The 16,755-nt window shown below is 40.0% G+C and overlaps 1 protein-coding gene across 3 annotated transcripts; it reads left to right on the forward strand.

Moving 5' to 3' along the window:
* The first annotated feature begins 708 nt into the window (after window positions 1–708).
* On the forward strand, window positions 709–16,730 carry LOC311033052 (MAGUK p55 subfamily member 3-like). 3 transcript variants are annotated; one of them, XR_014599234.1, is made up of 20 exons: window positions 709–901; window positions 7,564–7,708; window positions 8,085–8,203; window positions 8,356–8,433; window positions 8,559–8,639; window positions 9,000–9,137; window positions 9,525–9,606; window positions 9,999–10,084; window positions 10,183–10,257; window positions 10,384–10,580; window positions 10,697–10,761; window positions 11,295–11,312; window positions 11,626–11,667; window positions 14,603–14,668; window positions 14,799–14,957; window positions 15,107–15,187; window positions 15,513–15,602; window positions 15,689–15,797; window positions 15,933–16,052; window positions 16,151–16,166. XR_014599234.1 is itself a non-coding variant. In XM_084040224.1 (20 exons), exons 2-20 carry the CDS (start codon window positions 7,672–7,674, stop codon window positions 16,328–16,330), a joined length of 1,827 nt encoding a protein of 608 aa, XP_083896350.1. In that variant the 5' UTR covers window positions 714–901; window positions 7,564–7,671; the 3' UTR covers window positions 16,331–16,730. The 3 variants fall into 3 exon arrangements, 2 of the variants coding, with proteins under 2 accessions (XP_083896350.1, XP_083896351.1); XM_084040224.1 differs by having other exon boundaries at window positions 714–901; window positions 15,513–15,606; window positions 16,151–16,730; XM_084040225.1 differs by lacking the exon at window positions 14,603–14,668 and having other exon boundaries at window positions 715–901; window positions 15,513–15,606; window positions 16,151–16,730.
* Window positions 16,731–16,755: the final 25 nt, after the last annotated feature.

A 16,755-nucleotide genomic window follows, 5' to 3' on the forward strand; every position in this document is an offset into this window, starting at 1 on the left:
CGTGTGCACACTGTGCTGCCTTCAAGAGCCGTCAGAAAAGGTACCAACACTCATGAATGCTCCAACCGTGAGATTAAATGATTCCAGAATGGCCAGGTAGTTGTTTATTTTATTATTTTTCAGTCAAGTTGGGTTTGTGTGTATCAGTGGGAATAAAATGCGTAGGGCAAATCTTTTTATGTGTTATTATAGAATATGTAATAAAAACAATTAAGAATATTTTCTTTATCATACATTTCACACGTTTAACTGTGTATACACGTCTAGTCATTTCTGCAGCCCAAAGTTTGGGTGATTGGTTTTACATCAGGTTATAGTATTTATGGAAGCCGTTCTCTGCCAGGAAAAACAAATCTGATGAATTATTATGGCAAAAAGTTAAATTACTCATTAGGCATCTGAGATGCTACATTATTTTATCATGAAATATGGGAGTATATGGATTTATTGCCCTATCAATATTAGAAATAGGTTTCCATCTTTGTTTTGTGTAAATATACATGTTCATTTTAGATCCCTATAACCATATTTTAAAACCACTTTAAACGAACAGTCAACATTTTGTACTTTAGTGGTATTAATGTCTTTCTTCCAACAAATTTGTTGGTTTATTCGTTTATTTATTTGTTTAAATCTGTTAATATGGGATGTTTGAATTTACGAGGGGCACCGGAAGGCGGCACAGACAGAGCGCGAGGGCGAGAGCAAGCGGAGTGACAGAGGGGGGAAGGGGCGGCTCGTTGGACCGTAGATTGGACGGAGCAGAGAAATGAACGCAGTCAGCTGAAGACGGAGTGAACGGAGAGAAAGAAAAGGGAGGAAGAGAAAACACGCTCGTGCGCAGGAGGGCGGCGTGTCGGGTTCAAGCGCGCGCGCCGAGGCTGCGAGGCACCTCAACAAGGTGAGGATGCTTTTAACGTGTAGCGACTCAACTCTTACCTGCTGTTCCTGCGTCTCTGTCTTGACAAAGAGATAAATCACTGTCAGGTGATCTTCATGAGAGAAAACCAGTCAAACATTCTGTGTGTTTGTTGCTGATGCATTATTTAGGCTTTTAGTTTATTTTCCAAACACACGTCTTGAGTAAAACCATGTGGATGCCTGCCTCTGCTGCATGTTAACGAGGGGGGGTGACCTGTGATCGATCACCCACTCCCAGCAGTAGATTAAACTGATTGCACGTGGTCATGCACCAGCATAGATCACATGAGCTCCATAGATGACTGAAAAATGACCGTTCCCCTGCTTCTGATGAGTTAAGTGGGAAGCCCTCCTTAGTGGTTGTCGGGACAGCCTGTGAGTTGGTCACTGTAGAGCAGGACAGGGTTTCATGTTATGTTTTTTTTATGTATTTATTTATTTGTTGTGCATTAGTAAACAAAGATTCAAGAAAACATGTGGTTGTAGGTCAACCCAGTCACCTTGAGGAAGAAACTCATCTTTCCTTAATGATTATTTTGCCATGTTTTCTGTAAGAAAAATATGGTAAAACAGATTTAATAGCTCTTTGTTTACAGTCCTAGTTGCACCCTGTTTTTCTGCCCATTTACACACATCATTATGAGCTCAGTGGGAGTTTAACATCAGCCATCAGTCAAAAAGCCTTTAAAGTTTGGCTGCCCACCAGCCAGATTGGCACCGTGTCAACCATCGCCTCCTCTGCCCCTGAAAAACCTATTTGGCTGTTGAAATCCTGAAACGAGACACAGAAATGTCGGGTTTCCGTCCCTCAGACAGGGAGCCAAAGTCGATCTCTAGAAGTGATCCTTTATCCGGCTGTGTGTCGCTGTGGGCAAGTTGAAGGTGTTCTGAAGTGATGTGTCACCTTATAAGCCTCTTAAAATCCGTCTGGCTCCTGACTTCCTCTGAACATTACATTTCATGTCAAGCTTTTTTTTTCTTATTTTATATTAGATCCTGCACACTATTTCATCTTTTTGATTAAATTCAGGATCAGAGGCGAAACAATTAGTTGACCGATGGAAAAATAATAGGCAATTATTTGTTCCTTGTTTCTGTCTTTTTGTTGTTGTTGAAGACTTTCTTCTATTCTCTGATTCAGGCTTCTTAAGTGAGATTATTTGTTAATTTCTTTATCATAAATTATTGTGAACTTAACAAATTGGATTGGTTGTAGATGTTGTTTTTGACATTGGCTATTTTTTGGATTGTAAGGAGAATAGAAAGCATAATATTATTTGGAAATGAGGAACACAAGATAAATCTTTAGTGGAAATGCTATAGATTATCTTAATACCCTCGCCCGACTTTTTCTGTTTGTTCCAAATGGATATTGGAGTGAAATCTGTCATATGCACATATGTCAGATCGTCCATGTGGGAGGCGAGTTATGTGGTGGACGGATGGGCAGATGGCGGCAGCAGTGTGCCGACGACCTCGCCCCTCTCTGTCTCCCTCTCGGGACCCGTCCAACAGCAAATTGGTCTGGCAAACAGGTGGCGTGCATGTTTGCGTAGTTGTGTGTGTGTGTGTGTGAGCAGCGACATAAGGGTTGAGCTCTCCGAACACAATGTCGGTATAATAAAGCACGACAGCTGACTTGAATGTAGATTCGTGCCATTTAGCGGCAGGATGAATAATCTTGTCACCAGTTTTGTGAAGATAAATAACAACGAGGCCGGTCAGAGAGACACCAAGTTAACCAGTCAGTCAAATCATCACATGGACAATCAGTCAGGATTTTACCGACAGTCACGAGATGGTAGATGAAAAAAGGGACACACGTCGAACAGGTTTACTGTCACGATACCCTCCAAATAAAAAATAGTATTATGGATAATATTCAATCGTTTCTATTAGGATGTGAGCAGACTCTCTCCCTCCTTCGTCCCTGAGATGATTAAAAGGAAAACTAGCCAAATTGGAGTCAACAAATGATGGATAATTCATTTCTGAATAATTAAATATTCAAGTCAAGATGACAGGATTTGTTTTACAGCGAGGACGAGATTGAAGTCTTTTTGCAGGAGATTATACTGAGGATTTAATTTCCTTTTCTATAACTGTAGACAACAGAATTGAGCCAAGTGAAAAAATAATGCCTCATCAAATGATCTCTGAAAGAAAACCAATATTTCAACACTTACATTAACAATGAATAACATCTGAAGGAGCCGAGGGTGTTTCAGTCAGAAAAAGGTAACTAAATGCTTTCCAGTATAGTCTCCCCTACATCCTCCTGCTGTTCAGTTTCTCTTCTAATCTTTGTCCTTTTCTAATCTTCATTGTGTTCATTAAAATCCTCAGTGATGCACAGAGCCGCCGGCGCTGCCGTCTTAAATCAAGGAGGCTAGATAATGCCACCATATGGCCCGCGGTAACCTGGTGAGTATTTAGGAGGGAGGGGGGATAGAGAGATGTGGGCTTTAAGCTCTTCTCAGCTTCTTGTAATTAGAGAGACAGAGAGAAATGGATGGAGGGAGGAAGAGACGGAGAGAAAGAAGGTCAGGAACGTGGGATGAGAGTGTCGGGGGCAGACAACTGTGAGCTTTGTTGTTGGAAGCGAGTTTTCTCAATGGAGCCGGGTCGTACGTCGGCCAACGGTGGCAAAAAAAAACAAACAACCTCTAAATTTGGAAATAATAAAAAGCTAGAGGACACTTCTTCCTAGTGAGCAGTAATTACATAATCAATGAAGTGGAGAAAAAGAGGGTGAAGCAAATTAAAAGCTTGTAATGTCTTAATTTCATGCCTTTTTCGGCTGATTATTTTAGTTCCTCAAAAGAAAGAGTTCTTTCTGCACCATTTTAATTTGTTTGCTTGAGAACATTAAGTTAAAAGGAATTACTTGTATCACTGTTTTGCTGTCCGTCCTCTGTCATTTAAAGTATATAACTATTTCATAATGTAATGCACTTAAATATGTGAGTGGAAGGTTTATTAGCTGCAATAACTTGCCTTTATTTCAGTAGCAAACTGATGGCATTAAATGACTCTTAGTTTTGTGGAATAACACATTTAATTACTAAATTGATCAACATTCCCTAAATTGTTGCTTCATGTCTTTTCAAGGCATTTGATAAGGAAAATATAGAATAATAGAAATCTAATCTTTTTTATTTCTTGAAATGTAATGAATTTGATCTATTTGTTGTTAAACTGTTGGCCCGCCATTTTTTTCAGCGATCCATATCTTACTGACAGCAAAAATAATTAACAAACATTATTATTATTATTATCATTATTATTTTGTACATTGCTTTTTTAGCTAGTGAAAGCCGTGTGCGTGCCTGCCAGAATGTCATCACTGCTCTGCTGATAATGTGTCGAATGGATTTTTTTTTCTAAAGTGCTGCTTTGTCGATGCATGAGTGAATGAAGGGACAAACACGCTGATGCTGTCGCCGCATTAGACTGAAGCAATCTAGGGGTATTATTATCGATGCCAGATTGAGGCTCACTCATGGGGGAGAGGTCAAAGGTCATGTCATGGTCCAGCAGTGATCCTGCATGGCCAACATGTAATTACAAGACACTGGTGTCGACATGTGTGTTACATTACAGTGGGCTAAATATTCTTCAGTTTTTCTTACTATTTTCTGAATTTCATTCCAGCAGCCCGAGTGTTACTTTTGGAGCCAAAACCCTTATTTTACAGTATATACTCAATGCTAAGCTAACAGACAGCTGGTTAGCTTTGACACAGTGGTATCAATCTTCTTATTTAACTCTCAGCGAGAAAGCAAAAGTGCAAATTTCCTATAACTGGTCCCTTTTAAGCAATAGATATTGCTGCATAAAGGGATGCAAATAGATGATTTATGGTATTTTCATCCTCCATTGAGATGCATGGTTGGTCATCTATGTACCACTCATCAGTCTACAGAACAATTAAATGCATTATATTTGAAACGTGGCTCCATACTGGGCTTCATGAACACTTGTTCTGCTTGTGCTCTCGCTGTTTATTGTAATTGCCACCGTGGCTCAATGCCAACCAATCTGAACCAGAGATTTCTTTGGCAGCAAAAATACAGACAGAAAATAGAGAATGAACGTAAGACAATGGAAAATCAATGTTTTGTTGAAGTTGTCAGAGTGTTTGACATAAGATGACAGAGAAACAAGGAAGAGCAGCAATTGTTTTTGCTTGCCACGTCGACAACATGCTGATCAGATGCTTGGGGCTTTTGTTTGCGGATGTCAAGTGTGGTAATTGTGCGTGTCTAACAATGAGCCTGAAAATGCTGCAGGATTGGTTTTCTTTTTTTTTGTAATTTCAGTCTCAAAGGCAATGTTGCTTTCAGAGAGGAAAACACAGACTTTCAGTTTGATCACCGTAGGTGGAAAACATATAAAATGTAACGGATGCTGGCTGTCGAGGTGTTCATCTGTCATCTTATTTCTGAGATAAGAAGGAACTTGATTAATTCCTGTGCCACAGATTGATCGTTGTGACCCTCGGGCCTCCAGGAGCCGTTAGACGAGTAGTACAGATATACAGGAGGTGAAGAATAAACTGCTGCTTCACATGATTCACTGCAGGGACTGTTAATGAAGAATCTAGAGCATTGCTCCCTGTCAGCCGCGGAGGAAATAGCCGTCATCCAAAGAAGGTCAACTCCTTCACTTTAATCTGTAAGATATATTAAGATGTCGGCTACCTTTTCAATGCTACATTTGAGTATACCTACCAACATGCATTACCTCTTGAGAAATGATGTTTTAAATAAAGTGACTGTTCAAGATTGTTCATCTGATTGAAATATCTTTTTAAAAGTCTATTAAAATCTCATTTACCATCTTTTACAGGGTGTACTGTAAATTATTTTATTTTTATTGAAGGCTTTTGGTACCCAATGTTTTGCCTAAAAGATTAGAAAATGATTTTTAAAATGACCATCAGACTTTCCCAGACACATTAAAGCCTCTCTCTCTCTCTCTGTAATTGTCCTCAGTGAGCTTCTGTAAAACCTTGGTTCTCATTAGGGCTGCACGATTCTGGAAAAAATGTGAATCACAATTTTTTTGCTTAGAATTGAGATCACGATTCTCTTGCACGATTTTTTTCCACAAAATGTTTATTGCACTGATGAACTTTTACAAAACAAAAAAACGTTTGTTGCTTTGGCAGAGGCATAGTAGTAGTTCTATCATTGGAAGATAAAAAAAAAAGTAAAAAAAAAAAAATCTCTGTGGACACGTACGTAGGTGTCCACAGGGGCGATTTTGAACGCGAGTGGACGCGCCGCTTCCCAGTATTGCACGCTTGGTGGGCGGCCACTGAGGATGATTGACAGGCGCTCTCCTTCATACAATCACGCACACTTCATGGCTGCACCTGATTGGACGATCGCTTTCACAGCTGTCCTGTCTGCTCCGGAGTTCACGCAGACCAACATGGCGGCTCGTTTGGAAACTTTCTCTTATTTTACGAAAATAGTTAACCGAAAGGTGTTTCTGAAAACATTTTAAGCGAGAAATAAGCTATGCAGTTGCTGAATCTGTCTTTATTTTACATCGACAACATTCAGTTTAGAAGATTTTCGCGAGCGTTCGCGAGCGTTCCCGAGGCGGCGAGTCGAGCCCGGCGCAATGAATGGGACGCGGGGAAACACCGCTGCCTGTGGACACGTACCTTCTCTCTTTCCAAACACTCAACTGCAGGCGGCTTCCTCCACTGAATCACGTGTTGTAAAGACGCTTTACCATAGGTTGAGGGAGGAGGCAGCGGCAGTGCTGCGTTTGGGGGCGCTTCAAAAATGTGGCGCTTTGTGATGCAGCTCGAGATATAAAATGCTTCAGAATCGCCGTGTGTAGAAATGAGATCACGTGTATGTGTGAATCGAGATCGCGATTTTTTAACGATTTTTTGTGCAGCCCTAGTTCTCATTATGAAAATTCTATTATGTAAATAACCATGATCCCTGTCTCAAAATACTGCTGTTTTTAAGAAAATAATGGAAAATCCAATCTTACGTTGATGCTAGATGTGGCTTCACTGCACCAAACTAGTGAAGCGGATGATGTAACCCAAACGCAAACGGCATTTAACAAAGAGTTAAGATGTAAACACAGCGGGAGTCATCACTACTGTAAAGTTGCCGTGGTGACAAACAAAAGGAAGCATCCTATTGGACAAAGTGTTCAGTGTGAGCTGACCTGCCTTTCCTTTTAGTTTGACAGTCACACAGGTTTGCTTTGAGCCTCGGTAATGAAAGCGGCTATCAATAATGTTGAAGCTTAAGCACAGTAATGGGTTGATTCATCACTGTCAAAGCCAGGCTGGCCTGTTTCACTTTCAAAATGTGATCACATTTGGAATTAATTTGGAATGAAAGACGTGCTCAGTGAGCTCCCAGGTACTGAGACTCATTTGTAAAGCCTCACTGTGCTCAAATGTTTGCTTTTATAATCCGTTTGTAATAACAATCACAGGCACCTACCACCAGTATGGAATTAATGGTCTTTTTTTAAATACAAGAACCATACACTTTTTTTAGTTTTAGATTATTTGTCAGGCAAAACAAGACGTCACAATTGTGAGGTAATTCTCAGAAATCTTAGTTTAAACTCCACTCTGTGTTTTTCCCTCCTTCCCAGCTGTCTGTGATTTTTCACCTCGACTTTGCACGAGGACCAGAAGGAGCCGGTGTGAGGGCTCTCTCCCTCCCCTTTCTCCCCCTCTCTGCACCCTCCTGCCTCCTCTGAATGATTGAAGCCATGCCCATCGTGTCTGCAAGCACAGGTACAGCCAGACATGTTCATTCCCTCTGACACCGTGTGTGTAATATGTATATGGTGAGTTGGCTGAATAAGACAAAAGCTGGGTATGGTGACGGGTGGCTTGACAACTTTTTTTTTTTTTTGGTTCCAATGTCAGTCCATGCAACATTTATTTCCCAGAAAAGAAGAAAATCTGTTGTTTGAATAGGTGATTAATACTAGGAATACACAATCCTACTTATTTAATTAATTAACAGTAATTACAATTCAAGTGTAAATATTTTTAATGCACCAACACATTTATATTTATATTATTATTATATTAATGAATCAGGAATTAAAACTCCAGTCTATAATTGAACTGAATAGATTGACACCATTTTTGTAATGATTCATAGGGCTGCATGAGACTCTGGCCCTGCTCACCTCTCAGCTCCACCGTGATGCCAACCATAAAGAGGACCTGGCCTTCCTCAAAGACGTCTTCAGTGAGAAAAGCCTCAGTTATCTCATGAAGGTACAACCTACTAGCACTTACGTCTCTCTAGATATATAATATATCACCTAAATCAAATCAGATGAATCTTGGAAACTCCACCAAATGTCACGTTTTTAACTCTTTGTGTTTTGTGGATATGTGTATGTCCTTCCATGTGTTATACATCCCAGATTCACGACAAACTGAAGCAGTATGAGACACAAAGCCCGACTCCAGTTTTACACAGCGCCACCTGTCTGGCAGAGGATGTAGGTGCAATATTTCCTCGATATGTCAAGCTTAACTAAAGCAAAATATGAATAATAATATGGTACTATCGATATCAATGTCATGAGGATTTTATTATTTCGATTTTTCTGATTGAAATCGTCAGCTGGCAGAAGAGCTTCAGAACGGGTTGCTGGAGGATGATGAGAGAGAGCTGCTTCTCCTGCTGAGCACTCCTCACCTCAAGGTTAACACACACACACACACACACACACACACACACACACACACACTTTGTGTCTTTCCTCACACATACACATCTCATTCCTCCCGAGGTTAGACCTATTTTAATGTTTTCACCCTGAGCTGCTCTGATTTTCCTACAAGTTGACACTCTATTGCATAACCCCAGACAACCAAATCACTCTTATTAGGTGATTAGCGTATTGGCTTTCTGGAGAGTAGAAAGAAGTGACGGAAGTGGAACCACAACGAACATTTGCAAAATTCATTACATTTCTGCCAGACCTTTTCCTTTTTCTTGCTTTCTTGTTCGGTCACGCTGTTAAATCCTTCTGTGCGTTCGTCTGTGTATCGTTTCCTAAAGGCGGTGCTGTCAGCCCATGACACAGTGGCCCAAAAGAACTTTGACCCGGTGCTGCCGCCACTTCCGGAGGATCTGGACGACGACATGGAGGAGGAGTCGGTCAAGATCGTCCGCCTGGTGAAGAACAAAGAGCCCCTGGTGAGTGCCGCCTCGCACATGAGCACATGATAAGAGCTCTTCCTTCCCTCGACGACTGTTGTTCTTGTTCCCTCAAGTGGGAAGTGAAAATCTTGTATACCATGGAAAATGTTCTGGGCTGACATTGATGAAGCTGTAACACAGTGTAAAAAAAAAAAAACACCTGAAAAGTAAGGAAGCGAACAAACAGGGATGTGATCTTGATGATAAAGAATCAGCATCTATTGTCACATAGTGTGTTGGCATTTACTCTTAACAGGTTATTGATCTTTGTGAGCATGAGGAGTAGCTTTTCCTGTCTACCGTTAGGGTTATTTCAGCTTCGGGGAACCAAAGATAACATACAGTATGTGTTTGAAAATCGGATCCATCCGTCTTTTCCACCAGGGAGCGACCATCCGGAGAGACGAGGCGACGGGAGCCGTAATCGTGGCCAGAATCATGAGGGGAGGGGCGGCTGACCGCAGTGGTGAGACAAACGGTGTTCACCAGTATATCACAACGCAAACGTTCTTTCCTGTCGTCTGGGAAAGTTAAACTTCCTATCCACCACAACTTATCTTTATCTCTGCTGATATACTGACAGAGAAGTGAGATTACGTTGTGTAACCCCAGGAACTGTCAACAGAGACCAAATCCTTGAGATTAGTGCCACAAGATTGCATATTTTTGAGATTACAAACGAGTGTTGCTTCTGGCTGTTGCCATGGAGATGTTTTCCATTTCGTGCCAAATGAAAATAGTTTTCTTCGGATTTTGAGCCTACACTACACTGGGATTTCCGTTGCTTTATTTTGCTGGACAAGTGGGCTTGTTTTCAGGCTTTTCCGACTTGTTTTGTGCGTTGTTTCGTGTCTCCAGGTCTGGTGCATGTAGGCGATGAGCTTCGAGAGGTCAATGGTAACCTGATCACCCACAAAAGGCCCGATGAAATTAGTCAGATTTTGGTAAAGGATACATTTTTGACATATCGCCTCATTACCAGCTCAGATACTGTATGATTACTGCAGATGCATGATGTTGCTGCTCTGATTTGTTTGATCAGTCCCAGTCACAGGGCTCCATCACACTGAAAATCATTCCAGCCGTTGTGGAAGAAGACAGACTGAAGGAAAGCAGGGTGAGGACTACTATTGATGGCATGATATTTTAAAATAATTTTCCAAATGAAAAGTACACAAAGTAAGTAAATATTAGCAAATATCCAAACTTTAAAGTGACCTTTGCTAATAGAATATTTCTGCAGGTCTACCTTCGGGCTTTGTTTGACTACACACCCTACGAGGACAAGGCGACACCGTGCCAAGAGGCGGGACTTCCTTTTAAGAGGGGTGACATTCTTCAGGTTGTTAGCCAGGAGGATGCCACCTGGTGGCAGGCCAAGAGAATGCGTGACTGTAACCTGCGTGCTGCCCTCATCCCCTCTACACAGTTCCAGGAGAGGTCGGCATCAACTCTGCTGTCACATAAATTTATAGCAACTGAGTGTAGGATTTAAAAAAAGGTTCCTTTTTCAATTGACAGTGAATATTTCTATCGTTTTCATCTCTACTTCCCAGGCGTCTGCGATACAGGATGAAAATGGGGTCTTTCCCTGCCCCTACGTCCTCCAAAGCTCCTATATGTAAGCCTATTTCATTTCTGCAAATCAAAAAATGTCCACCATAACCTACAGTGTAACAATAAATGTACAAGAAGCTTAGACCTAAAGACACAGTTCGTATTGTAGGCCAAATCTAATATATAGCCGAGGAGATACAGAAAGAGACAGAGCATAGGAACAATTGAACAATAACTTTAAACAGTGTTGTTTGGAAATCAACGGTTGGTTGTAAGTATTTTCCTTGTATGTACTCTTATCTGCATTAATGTTAAACTCCCTTACTCTCACTGAGCTTAAAAAAATGTTGCTGTAAAGTAATGTCGTAACGGTGTTGATCTATTTTTTTTAACTGGATGTAATATTGATAAATACATCTAGGACATAGCCAGGAGAAGTAGATAAAGATAAACAGATAAGTGGGTGAAGGCTGACTCAGCGCAGATCCAGTTTAGGTATAACATCTGCAAGACTAAGAAAAAGTACTTTGAGCAGAGCAGCGTTAATATCACAGTATTAGTGATGCTTTGTGTCTTTCCTTGCATTGCTAACCTCAGATGATCCTGCTGAGAGGGGTAAGTGGTGAAACCTTCACGTTAGAGAATAGCACCCATCCCCACACTGACTACATGTTACATGTTGTAAGGTCAGAATTTCTAATGAAATTCTATCAGAACCCCACCTAAAACAAAAAATAACCCTCAAATGATTCTGCATTTTTTCCTCCACAATTTGCCCATTTTTTTTGTTTTGTTTTATTATTTTTGAAGTTTTATACATGTAGAAACTGCACTTTAACCTGCTGTGTTATGGCAGTAAAGTGCCCTCAACATGAGCCTGTCCTCCCTCCTCTCACCCTCTCTTCTCTCCCTGCATGCCGTCCTGCAGAAGACTGTGACAGTGAGGGTGCTCTGAATGGAAAGGAAATAGGTGAGGAGGCAACATCAATGGGTTTATACTCATCACTGCAACATCACATTTGTGCTCAATCTGTGTGCAAATCCACCCTTCCCTTTTAGAACAGGGGTTCTAAAGGTTTTAATAACTCTGCGCCACGTTAGGTAGCCAGCACACGATTGAGGACCACGCAGGAGAAATGTACGCATAAAGACATAGGTATTTTCCATCTCAGTTCTACATTAAACTGCAGCCTGTAGCTAACAGCAGTTAACAGCAATTTTCAACATACTATACTACTACTTTTTTTTTTTTTCAAAAAATTTGTCTAAGGCTTTTTGTGACTGTTTTGGACTCCCTACACTCAGACTATGCTTGATACCAGGGATTTTTATGACTTTTTAATATTTTTTTACAATATTTTATTAATTTTATCGAGTGACATTTTTCGGCAATTTTCGACATACTATCCTATGACTTTTTTTTCTCGAAAAATTGGACTTTGGCTTTTTATTACTGTTTTGGACTCCCTACACTCAGACTATGCTTGATATACGATACCAGGGATTTTTATGACTTTTTAATCATTTTTTACAATAATTTATTAATTTTGTCGAGTGGCAATTTTCGAAATACTATACTATGACTTTTTTTTTCTCGAAAAATGTGACTATGGCTTTTTATGACTGTTTTGGACTCCCTACACTCAGACTATGCTTGACATACGATACCAGGGTTTTTTATAACTTTTTAATCATTTTTTACAATAATTTATTAATTTTGTCGAGTGGCAATTTTCGACATACTATACTATGACTTTTTTTTCTCGAAAAATTTGACTATGGCTTTTTATGACTGTTTTGGACTCCCTACACTCAGACTATGCTTGATATACGATACCAGGGATTTTTATGACTTTTTAATCATTTTTTACAATATTTTGTTAATTTTATCGAGTGACTTTTTTCTGCAATTTTCGACATACTATACTATGACTTTTTTTTTCTAAAAATTTGACTTTGGCTTTTTATGACTGTTTTGGACTCCCTACACTCAGACTATGCTTGACATACGATACCAGGGATTTTTATGGCTTTTTAATCCTTTTTTACAATATTTTATTAATTTTATCGAGTGACTTTTTTCGGCAATTTTCGACATACTATACTATGACTTTTTTTTTTCTAAAAATTTGACTTTGGCTTTTTATGACTGTTTTGGACTCCCTACACTCAGACTATGCTTGACATACGATACCAGGGATTTTTATGTCTTTTTAATCATTTTTTACAATATTTTATTAATTTTATCGAGTGACTTTTTTCGACATACTATACTATGACTTTTTTTTCTCAAAAAATTTGACTATGGCTTTTTATGACTGTTTTGGACTCCCTACACTCAGACTATGCTTGACATACGATACCAGGGATTGCTATGAGTTTTTAATCATTTTTTACAATAATTTATTAATTTTGTCGAGTGACTTTTTAGTGACTTATAAGGTCGTTAAAACTTGGGGGTTATCATGGCCAAAAAAAAACAACAACATGTTTTTTATTTAACAAAAAAATAACTTTCAAACAAAATAAAATACTGGCCTGTTACCTGCCTCCTTAACAGAAAAACTGAAGAAAAGATTTACAAAAATAAACTGGCTTCTCAGCCTTACAGCTAACAGGACTGTTTTTCTTTTTTCTCTTTTTACTATTTACAATATTTACAACAAACTCTGCTCAACACTAAAACAATCCACAGCTCAACACTAACACAATCCACAGTTTAACACAATCCAAGAATGGCACATCACTGTCTGGCTGGGAGTCGGAAAGAAGCAGAAAGAGCAGTCATCACCGGCAGGCATCCTTTTGTACTCCTGACCAATCACCAGCCACCACCTGCAAACTTCACATAGACAGAAGACTCACAACCAGGAACAGCGCCTCCTTCAGGCAGCAATACTCAAATACACAATTTAAAGTACGACTCATGGTTGTGACCTTTTATTTTTATTTTTTATGCTATACTATGACCTTTTTTATTATGAATTTAGGACATAATACAGTATATCCTTTTTTATGATATTAGTATGACATACGACAGATACTGTGACTTTTTCGTCATTTTTGTAATTTACTATACTATAACCTTTTTTTTCACATCAGAAATGTCATATTTCATATGCTTTCAAAATGTAATATTATAATTTTTCATAATACATTACAATACAATCAAAAAAAAATGTGATAGAAATGTTTAGACTAAGTCATAGGGATGTATGACATATTTTTAGTCTTAGAAAAGTAAGTCTATATCTATGAAAGTGAGTCTTTACCACAGCGGCCTGGGTTCAAATGTAGCCCTTAGTTTCAGGTCGATTTGTCCCTTCAAACACAGAATAGTCTTAGGGTAGTATGCCATAAAAGTCATCATCAAGTACAGACTTTTGGAACCAGAGTCTTGTTTAAGCAGTTGCTTCATTACTTTCTTGGTTAAACATAGTCAAAGAATTACTCATTACTGTGTAAACTGCACTGAAAAGCAAGTACCTCTACAGTGAAACAGCTGTGATGGTGTGACTTTTTTTTTAAATGGTGAAAATTGGTGTCAAACTGGTTTGGGTTAGAGGTTAACGGTAGCTGTACTTCTGCTTGAAGACTCACTCATTTTTCTGTATTTTCAAACCTGTCAGGAAGTAGAGGATGTGTGTATCTTCTTGCCCTCAGGCAACACTCAAGAGTGTGGATTTGTTACTCTGGCTTGCTTTTTGTGTGGTATGCTACAGCCATCGAGCTTCTTAAAGTGTCTTCGTGGCACCTCATTTATCTCACTTGTGCATCACGCTCCATGTTGAAGATGCTTCGGTTGTGTTTGGTGAAGACGTAGACGCAGCATGCATGGCTTCCAAGCTTCTGTTCTGTTGATGAGATTCAAGCTGGTTGAATACATGGTCTAATATGAGCTGTAGTTTCTCCCAAAAGTAAGGCAGCCCCTGCCTTCTGTGGCCATGCTCTCTCATGGGATTTTTACTCAGGTACTCTTACTGATTTCTCATGGTGTCTGTGTTGTGAGATGTACGGCACAGGAATTAATTTTAATCAGATTTATAAAAGGAGGGTTTTAGTAAATGGATGTCCATCTTACGTTTGTATTTCTGACCACAGCTGGCCTGCGCCGAAGTTTCCGCCTCAGAAGAGAACGCCAGGGTTCACCAGGAGAACCTAAAACTCCCGACGCCAGTCACACGGAGTTCCTGATTTATGAAGAAGTTACACAATATCTGCCCCGCCCTGGTGAAAGGCCTCGTCTTATAGTAATGATAGGTGAGTTCTCGGTGTGGTTTGGTGACATTGATAGATGTCAAGTAAGTAAGACCCTTTAGTTACGTTTAACCTCCGCTTGCAGATGTTTAACCCTGGCACACAAGTTTTGTTTTGCTGTCTGTTCAGTTATCGTTATCATATGCTCACAGGTTCCCTGGGAGCTCGGATCACTGAGCTCAAACAGAAGGTGATTGCTGAAAATCCTCAACGTTATGGTTTGGCTGTGCCTCGTAAGTCTTATTTGCCTTTCCCCCCTAACTTAATCCGCTGTTGCAGACATGGTCATCCCCTTGTTTTATACAAAACTACCGCAAAATTAATGAATGAGCTTCAGGTAAAGAGGGATTGGCTATTTTAAATAGTTGTAATACTCATAAGGGTGCTGTTGGAATGGACAGTTTTGATATTCATTTTTCACAGTACTTTGGTTATGACATGACACATGCTTTAATATAGCGTGTTTGTACCATTTATTATGAATTATCTACCCGAAAACATAAAAAAGCTCAGTTACACATCTTTTTTTCCTGTCTTCCTGTGTTAACACTCCCAAAGACACCACTCGAGCCAGGAAATGTAATGAAAGGGAAGGAGTGGAGTACCACTTCATCACCAAAGCAGTGTTCGATGCTGACATACAGAATGGCAAGTGAGTGTTGAATACTAGACACTGTATCTCGTAAACCCAACAAATGGCTTATAGTTGGCTCACGATGGTGGTGTTTCTGCAGATTTATTGAATACGGGGAGTATAAAGATAATCTGTACGGCACCAGTTTGGAGTCCATTCACAGGATTTTGGATCAAGACAAGCTCTGTCTGGTGGACGTGCAGCCAGAGGTAAGCATCTAAACTCACGTTCTCCACTGCCAATAAAATAAAGTTCTGATTTCAATTGCATTACCTGGCAAGCACCTATACCCTTTATTTATTCAGTAAATGTGCAAAATTTGTTTTTTTTACCCCCACATTCAGGCACTGAAGACTCTACGTACTGCTGACTTCAAACCATACGTCATTTTTGTAAGGCCTCGCATCTTTGACAGTCAAAGGAAAGCACTTGGCTCCTCTTCCTCACTCAGCTCAGGCATCACAGTGAGTTACATGAAACCACTTCATCACAAGTCTTAATGCAGTTTATCTGCTGTAAAACAAAATAAAGAAATTCACACCGGTGTTCCCCTTTCTTCTAGGAGGATGACCTACAGGAAATGAGACAGTCAGCTGAGCGGACGGATGAGTGCTATGGCTCATGGGTGGACTATGTTTTGGTGAAGGAGGACCCGGTCAGTGCCTTAGCTGAGCTCCAGGTCGTACTGGAGAGGGTGCAGATGGAGCGTCAGTGGGTGCCTGTGTCGTGGGTGAGGCGCTAACTGAGCTCGAGTCGTTCACGTTGGCTCAGTGGAACCACAGCATGCGGAGGACAGAATAAACAAGAGTCATCCAGTGTTTACTAACTCATAGAGGTTTGTGATAGTTGGCCGAGTCACGTCAGTAGCTGCTATTTCATCCGTCTGATCGTCAAGCAAGCTTCTTCAGTGTAAAATTGCAGAAAAACAGGCATCTACAAGCTGGGTTCCTAAAGTAAGCAGTAGTCCACGATCTGCACTATGATCAATCATGTAACATCTACTGTAATAGTGGCTGTAATGTGAAGTGCCATATTGAGCATTTACATAAGATATAACTGTAAAATGGAAGAATAAACCTGGAGCCTACTTGTGTTACTTGGCTTGGACAAAAATCTGTATTACATAAGAGTAATGTGTTGAATCTGATTAAATAAAACCCACAAGAC

This window comes from Eutrigla gurnardus (genome assembly GCF_963514095.1).
Source record: "Eutrigla gurnardus genome assembly, chromosome: 22".
Taxonomy (NCBI): Eukaryota; Metazoa; Chordata; class Actinopteri; order Perciformes; family Triglidae; genus Eutrigla; species Eutrigla gurnardus.

Bases quoted from the DNA above. Each gene is read 5' to 3' on its own strand.
- LOC311033052 (XM_084040224.1), top strand. From the start codon at position 7,672: ATGATTGAAGCCATGCCCATCGTGTCTGCAAGCACAG. The intron at 10,085-10,182 runs GTAAAGGATACA...TTGTTTGATCAG, and splicing joins ATGAAATTAGTCAGATTTTG to TCCCAGTCACAGGGCTCCAT. The intron at 10,581-10,696 runs GTCGGCATCAAC...TCTACTTCCCAG, and splicing joins TCTACACAGTTCCAGGAGAG to GCGTCTGCGATACAGGATGA.